Raw genomic sequence first — 13,756 nt, 5'->3', positions numbered from 1 at the left:
GTGATGTTAATGCTAAAATGCAAAATTCAGGAATTAAAATGTGATTTTGTAATTAAAAAACAAAAATGAGTGTGGCTTGATTGGCAAGGCAGAGAGGTGAAGACCCTATAGATTATGACCAGATAAGTGGATTTGGGGATTCTTGGATGGGGAGGTAGTTCATTTATTGGTGATGACCAGATCAAAATTATAACTATCTTTGGATGTGGCTGACATGGGGCAGAGGAGTAGGCTGAGGAACTAGATTAGGATATTTGATATGTATATTGAATTGGTTTATTATGAGAATAGGAGAAGAGGAGAGAAAAATTTTAACCCAGATGATAATGAAATCTTTGAGGAAGAAAGGGGAAGGTCTATAAACAGCAGTTCCCTGGATTTTGATTGGGTGATAGATATAAGAATCATGAATCTCAAAGGTGGAGACATTACTGAGCGATGGAAAGAGGGGCAGAGCTTGGAAGTGGCAATGGGGAACAGGGTATATTTCAATTCTTCTACTTCAACCAGTGAGCCAAAATGAAGAAATTGCCTTTGCCAAGACATAGCAACACTTCCTCTGTTATAAGATTACAAGTTAGTTATTGAGAGGTTAAATCACTTATCCAGGGTCACTTTGCCTTTAGATGTCAGAAGGAAAACTTGAACCCAGATTTTCCTAACTTAGAATCTTTATTCAGTGTATCACACTGACTCTCATAATCATAAATACACTTAAAGTCTTTGTCAACCTGAATTGATTTTGCTCTTACCTCTGCTCACTGACTCAGATTAGACCCACTCCCCATTCTACCATTCAGCTCTGGCTCAGCTCGAGCCTTGTCCAGTGGTTTATAGAGCCCCCAGCTCAGAAGCTAAATTGCTTCTGTTTGCCTGGGCTACTGACATGGAACTTTGCTTCTCCCAGGATCCCGAGGCTGTTTGCTCTTTGTACCCTCTGTGATTATTTTCACTTACATCCCGGCACAATTAATCTCTGAAACAGCACCTATTGGAGGGCAGGAGCTAGGAGGCTGGCATTTGGAGCTCCCTGGGAAAACTCCAGTGGATATGTCCTTTGGCCCCTCCCAGCACCTAAGAGCAGTCTCTCAGCCCCTTCCTTCCTTCCTCCTGGTCTTTAATCCTATCTTGGTCAGTGCCAGAGCAGTTTTTCCCAGCTCCTTGCCTACTCCTGGACATCCATGCTTTCCTCAAGACCTTCTCCCTGTGGCTCAGTGCCCAAAGGGAATCCGGAGAGCCACAGTAAGCAGGTCCAGTGGGCTTCTGTCATTGAGAGTAAAACATGCAAGGAGGGGCACTCAAAATCCCAGCTGGATTCTTCCAAAGCTCCAGGCCCAAAGACCCGGAAACCAAGCCGTCTGACAGTGAAGTATGACCGCGGACAGCTACAGACGTGGCTAGAGACGGAGGAGTGGATAGATTCCCAACTCCAGGAACTGTACCAGGTGTGGACAGATGGGGATTTGGGGATGACTGGGAAAAGCAAAGGGGTTGACTGGAGGAACAGAAGGGACATAGATAAGAGTTGGAGATCAGAAAGACTGAAGGGACAGGGCTACAAGTAGGTATAAAAGTGTTCTCTTTCAAAAAATGGAACTTATTCTTTGCATCTTACGTCAAGGGGCTGCTCCTCAGAGGGAAAAATGTCCTTAGCAGCATGGGATAAAGGAAAGAGCATTGAGAACAAGCAGGAGTAATAAAAGGAGGAGTCAAGAAATGTGGATTCTAGTTCCAGCTATCATCATCATCATCATCATAAATAGCATTTAGATGGGACTTCAAAGTTTGCAAAACACTTTCTGCGGGAGCTTCCAAAAACCTTAGTACAGTTTTTGTTAGCTTCATTTCAATAACTTAAAAAAGACATCCCCATCTTTGTTTTCGTTTGATTCTTAAAACAACATATGAAATAAGTGTTATTATTATCTTCACTTTATAGATGGAAAAACTGAGAAAACAAGTGATTTATGTAAAATCACACAGTTAGTAAATGAAGCTGGATTAAAGCTATTTTCCTGACTTCAAATCAAGAACTCTATTATCTGTACCACCTAGGTCTCCCTCTAAGTTCTGTGGGACCTTGGGCAAGATCTCTCTGGTCTTACTTTCATCATCTATAAAATGGGGATATTAAAAAATGGTTATTAAATGTTTATTCTGTGGTGAGGAGTACAGAAGGGAAATCTAAGCTATTAAAAACAAAAGACATCAATAAAAATCTCTTTAAAATAGAAAGCTAAAAACCGTTGGCTACCTAGAGACCTTTATTCTAGTCCTGATTCTGCTAATCTCTTGATGGAAGATCTTGGAGTCTCCTTCTTGATTGTTTCATTTTCCTCATCTATAAAATCAGGGACTTGAACCAGATTGATAAATTCATCAGTGAATCAATGAACAAGTTTTTAATAAGGGATGACTATGTATTAGACCCTGTGCTAGGTACTTAGGATCCTGGGATTCAGAAGCAAAACTGAAGTTTTTCCTGAGCTCAGGGAATTTACAATCTATAGGGAAGATAACATATAGTCAGATAAAATTATCTTAGAAATTCCTTCTAAATATGTTTAGAAGATTGCACATGTTTAATCGATATTGGATTACTTGCTGTGTAGGGGAGGGGAAGGAAAGGAGAGAGAAAAATTTGAAACACAAGGTTTTGCAAGGGTGAATGTTGAAAACTGTCTTTGCATGAATTTTGAAAAATAAAAGGCTATTTTTAAAAAAGATATACTTAGGACAACAAGGAAAAAAAATCGTTCCAAGTTGTGATATTCTAGGGACCACTTATATAAGTGTTTTGAAAAACATGCAGCAGTATAGATTTTACTTAATTTCATAAACATGGTCCCAAAAAAGGCTGTAGCTCAGAATTGATGCTAATCTGCTAATCTGCACTTTCTCTTCCAACTAATTTCTAATTCTGGCTCTAATTTTTTCTGGCCCTTCAGAGGCAGCTAGTGGCACAGTGAATGTAGCACTGGGCCAATCGGGTCAGAAAAACTGGAGTTCAGCCTTAGATGTGACCTTAGGCAAGTCATTTAACAGCTTGCTATCTGCTTCAGTTTTCCCATCTATAAAATAGGGATAATAAAGCAGTTACCTCACAAGGTTGCTGTGACGTTCAAATGAGAGATTATTTGTAAAGTGCTTAGCACAGTTCCTGACACATACTGAATGTTTAATAAATATACTTTCCTTCTTCCTGGTCCTTTGCTTCCCAGATGGGGCAAAGATATATTTTGGTCTTCATCATGGGAAGCTGTCACTTTTTCTATTAAGCAGAGCTGGGCTCAAATAGATGTCCATAGACACTGTGTCTTCTGATCTATTCTTTTGCCCTTATTCTCTTTTAACTCATGGATCCAAACTTTTCCCTCCCAGAGGAACGATGTTTTTGTTTTTTTCTTTTAACAGATTTTTATTGATAGTTGTGATATATATATATATCACCTACATTTCCCCGTGTGTCCTCACACCCAAAACCATACTTCATAACAATTTTTTTTTAAAGAGGAAGAGGAAAAAAATTCACATAAAAAAAATCTGACATTATATGCAGTGTTCCACACCCACGGACTCCACCTGGTCAAAGGAATTAAAGCAGGTGTTTTATATTTCCTCTTTGAGACTATTTAATTTTTACAGTATCACAGCATTCAGGTTCAGTTGTTTTGAGCATAATTGTATGATTTACGATTAGATTTATAATTAGAGATAGTATTTGGGATTTGATTCAACTCAATAAGCATTTACTGAACCCATATTTTGTGCCCATGACAAGGATTATGGTAGGCTTGGGAAACAGAACAAAAATGAAGTTGACTCTGTCCTCAAGAAGCTTTCATTATTTTAAGAGAGAAAAAATAAGCATAGCCAAGAAAATGCAAAATACATATGATTGTAAGATACTTCTAGGGAGGGGAGAATGAGAGTCCTTATTGATTGGATTATCGGGAAAGGCTTCCTTCAGATGTTATCTGAACTGAGCTTTCCAGGAAGCTATAGATTCTATAGGTGATCTCATCAGCCCTCTTGGACTCAATTATCATCTCTATGCAAATGACTCTTAAATTTACTTATCCAACCCTAACCTTTCGGCTGACTTAGTCTAGATTTGCATCTCTAATTGCCTATTGAACATCTAGAACTCCATATTACCTAGACTCAGTTTGTCCTAAAACCCTCCCCCTGACTTCCCTATTTATTGTTCAATTGTGTCTGGGATTTTGTTGAGAGAAATATTGGAGTAGTTTGTCATTTTCTCCTGCAGCTCATTTTACAAACTGGGTTAAATGATTTGTCTAGGTTTCACACAGCTAGTAAGTCTGTGGTCGGATTTGAACTCAGAAAGATGAATTTTCCTGACTCCAGACCCAGCACTCTATAGCCTCAAGCCACTAGCTACCTCCATCCTTCCATTTACCTCACTCAGCTCAAAACCTGTCTTCAGCTATTCTTCATTCTCTCACTCTTTCCTTATATCTAATCTGTTGTCAAACATTGATTTTACCTTCAGGACTTCTCTTCAATATGTCCCTTCTCTCCTTTGACACTAGTATCCTTATATGGTGCAGATCCTTTATCATCTCACTCATAGACTACTCCTAATAAGCCTGATACTTGTTCTGCCTGCTACAAATTTCTTCCAGTTTCATTCCATTCTTCATTCAGCCATAAAATTCATCTTCTTTAAAAATCCATGTCATCCTTTCACTACTCAATAAATGCTAGTAGCTTCCTATTGCCTCCAAGATCAATTAAAAAATCTTTTGCTTGACATTCAAAAATCTTCAAAGAACTTCCTCTAAATTCAGATCTCTCTTTCTCTCTCCTTCTATCCTTCCCTCTTTCTATTTTTCTTTTTCCGTCCCTCTCTCTTTCTATCTCTCTTTTTCTTTTTCTGTTCCTCCTCTTTCTGTCTTTTTTCTCTTTCTTTCTATCTTTTCTCTCTCTCTTTCTTTTTTCCCTTCCTTCCTTCCTTTCTTCCTTCCTTCCTTCCTTTCTTTTTTCTTTCCTTCTTCCTTCCTTCCTTTCTTCTTTCTTTTTTCTTTCTTTCTTTCTTTCTTTCTTCCTTTCTTCTTCCTTTCTCTTTTTTCTTTCTTCCTTCCTTCCTTCTTCCTTCCTTTCTCTTTCTTTCTTTCTTTCTTCCTTCCTTCCTTCCTTCCTTCCTTCCTTCCTTCCTTCCTTCCTCCCTCCCTCCCTTTCTTTCTTTCTTTCTTTCTTTCTTTCTTTTTTCTTTCTTTCTTTCTTTCTTTCTTCTTTCTTTTTTCTTTCTTTCTTTTTTTCTTTCTTTCTTTCTTTCTTTCTTCTGACTCTAAGGTCAATTACCTGAATAATGATGTCCTGGGTGATTGGATGGTGACCCCCTCGACAAGAGAGAAGTTAGAAAGTGGAGTGGGTTTCCCTAGAGGGAGATGATGAGTTCTAGTTGAAACACACTGAGTGAATTCAAAAGAGGGTTTGTATAAATACTTCTTATTATTTGGGATAGAGACTAGCAATGAAAACCTCAAACCAAATGGCACATTCTACTCTTCAGCTCAACAAATATTTAAAGACTGCTATGTTCCAGGCACTTTGATAACCATCTGAACAGTTTCCAGGATGGAGATAAAAAGATAAAAAACAACAGCTAGTCTACATCCCTCATTTTACAAATGAGAAAACTGAGCCCAAAGAAGTAAAGTAATTTGGGGATATAAAGAAAGGCAAAAGGTAGTCCCTTGTCCTCAAGGAGACCACAGTGATGGAGGGACAATATGCAAACAACTATGCACAGATGAACTATACTCAGGATGAATTGGAGCAATAATTAATAAAGGAAAGGCTCTAGGGGGGTTAAGAAAGGCTTCTTGTAAAAGGCGAGATTTAAACTAGAACTTGAAGAAAGCTAGAATGCAGAAATAGAGAGAGAATTCTAGGGATGGGAATAGGCAGTGAAAATACCCACATAGTTACTGGAGATGGGTGTGACACAGAAGAAGATGGGAATGGCAATGATAGATTTGAATCTGGATCTTCTGGCTTCAAATCAAGAACTATTTCCACGATACCAATCCAAAGGGCAACAAAGGTACACAAGCCTGATACCAAGTGGAATGATAAAGACAAAGGAAAGACCCAAAATGCTCTAAGAAAAGGACATTTTCAGTAGATCAGGAAAGGCTTAAAGAAAGAGGAAACACCTGACCTGGGCTTTAGAGGAAGATGGTTGTCAGAGAGGTAGACAGAATGATGTTCAGGAGTGGGGGAATCCTTGATTGCATGGAATTGAGCAGTATCTATTAATCTAACCTGGCTGTCTAATTGACAGAATGGGTGAAAGGGAACCTGTCTGGAGCAAAGTGTGAAGGGTTTTGAATATCAGGATAATAAGTTTGTATTCTATTTTGTTCGTTTTTGATGTCAACTAATCATGATTAAGCAAAATAATGATAATACTATTCGCTCACACTTATAGGGTAATTTTGCAAAGTATTTTATATGTGTTATTTTATCCTCATAACAACCGAGGGAGGTAGGTGCTATTATTATCCCCCTTTTATAGATGAAATGTCTGAAGTGTAGCACCTTTATTGGTACTAGTAGGCATTGTACTGCAGGAGGAGGGTTAGAGTTTCTTTGTGACTTACTTTCTCTCTCTCTTCCTCTCTCTCTTTATGTCTCTCTCTCTCTCTTTCTCTCTATCTCTCTGTTTCTGTCTCTCTCTGTGTGTCTCTGTCTGTTTCTCTGTCTCTGTCTCTGTGTGTGTGTCTCTGTCTCTGCCTCTCTCTGTGTGTCTGTGTGTGTGTCTCTCTGTCTCTGTCTCTCTGTGTGTCTGTCTCTCTTTGTTTCTCTCTGTCTCTATTTCTCTTTCTCTCCCTCTTTTTGTTTTCCTTCTCTATCTCTTTTTTCTCCCTCTCCTTTCTTTCTCACTCTATTTCTGTCTGCCTCTCTCTGTTCTCTTCTTCTCTAAAGATCTATTTTTTGCCATTTCAAATTCTCATATTCATAGATCAAAATTCTAATATCATAAGCATACTCCTAGAATCAGAATAAAATGGTTACTAAGAAGACTGCATTTTACCCAGCAGAAGAAAATCAACCAACCAACAAAAAGCCCAACAATTAAGTTATGGAGGCCCAGACAAGGAGAAAAACACTCAGGTATGCTGGAATACCACTCCTAAGCACTGTCCGGAATTTGACACCAAGTTACCAAGGCAACTGTCCAAAGTGCCAAGAATTGGTGTGGCTCCCATTCTTTAGCAGGAAGGAGGACTGTAGCTGGGGAAATCCCAGCTAGCTGTTCAGTGTGGACAGGGGTCAGGGCCATTATAAAAGCCTGGTCCATCCCCCACTCTACTCTGTGAGTATTCTAATTCCCCCTTCCCCTCCTGCCAGATTGGCTCCTTGAAATCATGAGCATGTGGAAGGAGTTTGGGGGTCCTTTTGTCCAACAACTCTCTTATTTTATGGGCGAGGAGATAGGGGCCCAGAGTAGAGGAAGGTCTTGTAGAAGTCCCATAATAGAAACTGGAGAAATGGGATTTGAATTCAAGGCTTCTGACTTTGGATCCATTGCTATTGCCCCCTGTACCATCCCTTTTGTCTTTTTAGTCATAATACCTTGCACATAGTAGGTGTGCCTATGGATTGATCCATTACTCCCAGGCTATATTCTCATTATCTGGAAGTCACTTCCTACTTTACCTGTTTATTGATTTTATATTTTGATCTCTCTCACCCTGGGCTTTCTCTGTTTGAACGCTACCCAGCTCCCTAAGGACTTCCTAACCTAATCCAGATGGATATGAGCCTGGGTTTTGTGCCAGAGTCCTCAAGGGGAGAGACTCATCATCACCCCCATGGCTTTATTGACCTAAAACAGGACATGGGTAATACAAAGCTGAAATGGACCTTAAAGGGCATATAAGGCACCCCACAACTTCATTTTCCAAGTCAGGAAACTGAGATCCAGAGAAACTCGTGTAATCTGTAGATGCACAGGTAATAACTGCCAGGTGGAATTTGAACTTAGTCCTTCTGATTTCCTTCTGGAAAGGCAAAAATACAAGTCTCAGAGTGTAAGTGAGGGGAAAGGATACAGGAGCTAAGCAGAGATTCTAAACTGGGGGAAGGGTTCCAGTAGTGTGGGAATTGTGCGGATTGAGTAAACCACACTGATTCTGTCTTGTGACTCAGTTATGGACCTAGCTCAGTTCTGTTTCTATTCAATTATGGGCCTGGTCCATTTGCTGCCTTATGAGAAAACACTATTCAATTATGGGAATTAAGAAAAAGCTTTGTTGTATTGTTTGAACCCAACCCTGTGTGACTAGGAAGCTGGACCACCTCACCTATTGCTTAGAGACTCTTAACTAAGGACCTGAGTTATGCTGACCAGAAACCCAGTCAGATCTGAAGAGTGATGTAAAGAATTCTCCATTTTCTCACAATAATTCAGCTTGAACCTTTGTTTCCTCAGTTACTTCAGATTTCATCCATTACAGTAGTTAAAGTCCCCTACCTTAATTTTCTTCTCAGCTTCACCAAATAATCATTCAAGCACCTACTATGTCTTGGCTCTGGAGATATAAAGGCAAAGAATGAAACAATCCCTGTTCTCACAGACTTTACATTCCATTGAGAACGGGGGATAATATGCATCTATATAAGTATATGCAGTGAGTTTTATTTTCTTTCTCATTTTTTCTGTTTGATTTGATTTTTCTTGTGCAGCAATATAATTATGTAAAGATGTATGCACATATTGGATTTAGCATATATTTCTACCATGTTTAAGATATATTAGATTACTTGCCATCTAGGGGAGGGGATGGGAGAAGAGGAGAGAAAATTGGAACTCAAGGTTTTGCAAGGATTAATATTGAAAATTACCCATGCAAATATTTTGAAAATAAAAGGTTTTAATAAAAAAAAGAAAGAAAGAAAAAATAATAATTATATGCAGTGGGGTAGCTAGGTGGCGCAGTAGATAGCGTACTAGCTCTGGAGTCAGAAGGACCTGAGTTCAAATGTGGCCTCAGCTCTAACTAGCTATATAACCCTGGACAAGTCACTTAACTCAGATTGCCTTCCCCTCTCCAAAAAGTAATAAGTATATGCAGAAAGGTGTCTAATATGGAAATATGTTTTGCATGAATTCATACATATGATGAATACCATATTTGCTTTCTCAATGGGTAGAGAAAATGCTGGAAGGAGAGAATTAGAACTGGAAATAATTTTTTAAAAATACACAGAATAAACATAAAATAAATACAAGAAGTTTGTTTTGGGGGGGACATAAAATGGCTTTGTGTAGAAGATTGCATTTGAATTACACCTTTCAGAAAGTGAGGAATTCTTTTTTTTTTCTTTTTTCTTTTTTTTCTTTTTCTTTTGCTGAGGCAACTGGGGTTAAATGACTTGCTCAGGGTCACACAGCTAGAAAGTATTAAATGTCTGAGGTCAAATTTGAATTCAGGTCCTCCTGACTTCAGGGCCAGTATTCTATCCATTGTGTCACCTTTTTTTCTTTTAAACATATTTCCACATTTATCATACAGTACCAAAAAGATCAGACCAAAGAAGAGAAAAAAGATAAGAAAAAATAAGCAAGCAAACAACAACAACAAAAGGTGAATATACTATGTTGTGGTCCACATTCAGTCCCCATAGTCCTCTCCCTGGATGGAGAGCCATCACAAGTCTGTTGTATGAATCATTTCATTGTCAGAAAGAGCCACGTCCATCAGAATTGATCATCATATAGTCTTGTTGTTGCCATGTATAATGATCTGGTTCTGCTCATTTCACTTAGCATCAATTTATGTAGGTCTCTCCAGGCCTTTCTGAAATTATCCTGCTGGTTGTTTCTTACAGAACAATAATAAGGAAATGAGGAATTCTATAAATGGGAGGTGAGGAAGGGGGTCCATTCCAGAGGGTCAGTAGAAATGCATGGAGAGAAGAGATGGTACCCTAGGTAAGACCAGTTTGGTTGGAACATAGATTTCAGGATGAGCATAATGTATAATGAGATAGGAACTATAGGCTGGAGCCAGATGGAAAAAGACTTTGAAAGCCTAACATCCCAGAGACAATAGGGAGATTCTGGGAACGATGGATTGGACCAAATCTGTATTTAGAGGGAAAATTCCTTTGGCAGCTTTGTAGCTATTATATTGAGGGGGGCAGAAGCTTGTGGCAGGGAGACCAATGAGTAGGCTATTGTAATGGTCAAGGTGAGAAGCAATGGAGGCCAGAACTAAGACTGGAAGCTTTAGGAATAGAAAGAAGGATTTGGGTGTGAGAGATGTTATGGGGGTAGAAAAGGCAATATTTTTTAATATTTAAATTATTATTTATTTTTAAATTTTATTTAAAATAATTTAATTTATTATTACTATACTAATTATTAAATTAAGTATTTAAATTACTAGTTACATATTAAAATTAAATTAAAAATAAAAATATTTAAAAATTAAAACTTTTAAAGTTTCTGAAGTAGATAATACAATTATCATTGTACCCACTTTACAATTAATGCAATTGAGATAACTATAAATAGACAGATAGATATAGATAGATAAATAGATAAGGAGGTAGATAAGTAGGCAGAGATGAACATGCATGAATAGATGGATGAATGGATGGAGCAAGCTCTATCTGTCTAGCTCCTGTCATTAAATTTCCATATGAGTATTGATGATTTATTGCATTGTTGATTGTCCAGACTGCAGGGGTCAAAGTGCTAATGAACCAGATTAAAATATAAATATTTAATAAAATGAATGAAAATACAATAGAATATGCTATTGTTGTATGTATTGTATGTATTGTCTGACTCTTCATGGTCCCATTTGGGATTTTCTTGGTAGATACACTAGAGTGGTTTGCCATTTTTTTTTTCCTAGCTCATTTTACAGATAAGGACCCTGAAGCAAAAAGAATGAAATGACATGGCCAGGATCACACAGATAGTAAATATCTGAGTCCACCTGATTGTCCATCATAGAATATAGTACCATTATGTGATTTTCTAAGTCAGTATGTAGTCATTCAGGTGCTTAAGTTAGTGGCAAGTCACTAACCTTGTTTGCCTCAGTTTCCTTGTCTGTAAAACGAGCTGGAGAAGAAAACGATAAACTTCTCTAGTATCTCTGCCAGGAAAATCCCAAATGGGGTCATGGAGACTTGGACATGACTGAAAAATGATATATAATTTTTACGCCTTTAGAGAGCCCGGTTGTTAAACATTTATGAGGACATCTCTGTATTGCTCTAAACTTTTGCTTGAGATCTTCAGTAGAAGGCCCAGGGAATGAAGTCATCACCAGACCAGAGGCTAATAATAATAATGAGAATGATGATTATGATTGGCATTTATAATTTAAGATTTGCAAAAGTTTTACATTCATGATCTCATTTGAGTCCAAATTTCTCAGAGGGATTGTGACTTACCCAGGGTCTCATTGCTCCTAATTATAAGATCGTTGCTCTTGCTATTATACGAATCTGCCCGTCTGATTCCATTACAGGAGCAATCATTGTCCTCTGTGCCCGAGTTTGATCTAGAAGACTTTGTTGAACTTTCCACAGAAGAACAGAAAACAAAACTGCAGGTGGGATCAGGAGACTCTACCCCAGATTATTTTATATGGAAACAGGAAGTTTAGGATAGAAGGGGTCTGTGATAGGGAGTCAGAAGACCATTGGGAAAGGAGGAACAGACAATTAGATGGAGGCTCTTTCTGGGAGGGATGATCAGATTATTGGGTAGAGGGCTAATTGAAGACTCTAGGAAAGAGCCTCAAGTTCCTTTTGAGGAAGGACTTGCAATTTTTTCCCCACGAACAATGAGTGTGAACTGGGGGAGAGGGTCCAGAGGCTGTAGGTTTGTGGGAAGGGTTTGCCATCTTACAGTGACTCAGTCTTGTCTCTCTTTTCCCTAGACAATACTCCAAGAATGTGTCAGTCCTACAGAGGTGAGTGTGTTCAGTTTGCTCAGGGAATAAGAGGAGGCTGCAGTAGGTGTCAGATTTGTCAATCAACAAGCATTTATTAGGCGCTTACTGGATGTTAAGCTGGGGATACAAAGGCAAAAGCAGTCCCTGCCTCAGTGAAGCTTACCTTTTAGTAGGCAGAACAAGTTATCAATAAATGGATACATATAAAACACAGATGGAGTTTGGTGGAAGGTCATTTTAGAAGGGACTGTTTTATCTTTAGCTTTTTATTTTCAAATTACATGCATAGTTAAGTTTTCAGCATTCACCCTTGCAAAACCTTGTGCTTCAGTTTTTTTCTCCCTTCCTTCTCTCCATCTCCTCCCCCAGACAACAAATAATCCACTGTATGTTAAACATGTGCAATTCTATATATTTTCCACAATTATCATGCTGCAAAGAAAAATCAGATCAAAAAGGATAAAATGAGAAAGAAAAAAGTATGAGCAAACAACTACAAAAGAGTGAGAATGCTCTGGCTCTGGTGGCCACCCTCTGTCCCCGCCAGCTCTGGTGGCCACCCTCCGTCCCCGCCGGCTCTCTCTGGGGGCAGGTGGCTCTCTCCATCACAAGGCCGCTGGCCTGGCCTGGATCGCCTGGCTGCTGGAGAGGGCCACGTCTGCCAGACTCGACCATTGCGTAATCTTGTAGCTGTGTGCCGCGTTCTCTTGGTGAGAAGGGACTCCGGGGGAGTCTCACCAAGTTGCTGTGGAAGGGAGACTGCTCCCTTTGAGCGAGGTGGATGGTGGTCAGCCCCTCCCAGAGACAGCTGTAGTGGGGTGGAAGCAGACGTGACACGTGCAAGTAACTGCAGCATCTTTTCCCTTTGCAGCCTTTTATCTCTGAGCTGCTTAGTCGCCTCAAGAAACTGCGGAGGCTCAGCCGGCCTCAGAAATGAAACCTTCCCTTCGGCCTCACCTACCCTTAGAGCCCTGCGGATTATGGACCCTGTAGGCCATACCCTTCCTGCCTCCCAGCGCTGCCCTCCAGACTCTGTGGGGGCCCGAGCCCCTTCAGGATGCACGGGCCAGGGAATTGGTAGGATGAGAGACATGTGGACACTGCCCGAGGGGACGTGGGAGATGTACAGCTTCAGCCTGACGGCATCGGCAGCCCAGGCCCCCAACCCCCTATGAGACTGGACAAGAGACCCGGGTCACCACCTCTAGGGCTCTTTGGCAAGCCCCTGACTCATGTTTTGAATCTAGAAGGATAAAGCCTATGGAAAAGATATGTGTGGAGTTTTATTGGCCCAGAGGGAAATGGGATGAAATAATTATTAGCTGTTCGTAGCAAAAGTCATGGGGAGGCTAGGATGAAGGGAGGGCAGACAGGTGGTACAAGGCTATGATGATCGTTGTGACAGCTTTGCGATTGTTCTCTCCCTTGATCCTCCCATTTTACAGATAAGGAGACTGAGGCAGAATTAAGTGATTTGACCTGCCTGGGGTCACACAGCCAGAAATTATCTGAGGCCACATTTGAATTCGGGTCTTCCTGACTTCAGGTCTCATGCTACATCTGCTGCCCCACCACCTAGTTGCCTCTGAAGGGCACTGCTAGTGCACAGACCTCGGGCCGGGATCCAAGCTGGGGCCTGGCGAAGCATAAAGAGTTAAAGGGCATAGTGGGCCTTGGCCCCAGGCCAGCAGCAGAAGCCCTGAGGAAATTGGGGTGTTCCTGTCAGGCTGCCTATCGCTGGCGGTGAGAAGCCGGATCCCTCCCCGGCCCGGGGCCCGGCCCTGGCCTGCTCTTGCCCCTCA

General features: G+C 40.2%; 1 protein-coding gene across 1 annotated transcript; it reads left to right on the top strand.

Annotated features, from left to right (window-relative positions):
* Positions 1–1,068: 1,068 nt before the first annotated feature.
* Positions 1,069–13,224, top strand: PPP1R14D (protein phosphatase 1 regulatory inhibitor subunit 14D). Its single transcript, XM_051977100.1, has 4 exons — positions 1,069–1,445; positions 11,526–11,609; positions 11,940–11,972; positions 12,826–13,224. The coding sequence occupies exons 1-4, from the start codon at positions 1,182–1,184 to the stop codon at positions 12,889–12,891; spliced, it is 447 nt and encodes a 148-aa protein (XP_051833060.1). The 5' UTR covers positions 1,069–1,181; the 3' UTR covers positions 12,892–13,224.
* The last annotated feature ends 532 nt before the right edge of the window (positions 13,225–13,756 follow it).

Source organism: Antechinus flavipes, chromosome 2 (assembly GCF_016432865.1).
Source record: "Antechinus flavipes isolate AdamAnt ecotype Samford, QLD, Australia chromosome 2, AdamAnt_v2, whole genome shotgun sequence".
Classification (NCBI taxonomy): Eukaryota; Metazoa; Chordata; class Mammalia; order Dasyuromorphia; family Dasyuridae; genus Antechinus; species Antechinus flavipes.
The sequence above is the reverse complement of the archived record's forward strand: the minus strand, read 5'-3'. Positions and strand labels throughout refer to the sequence as shown.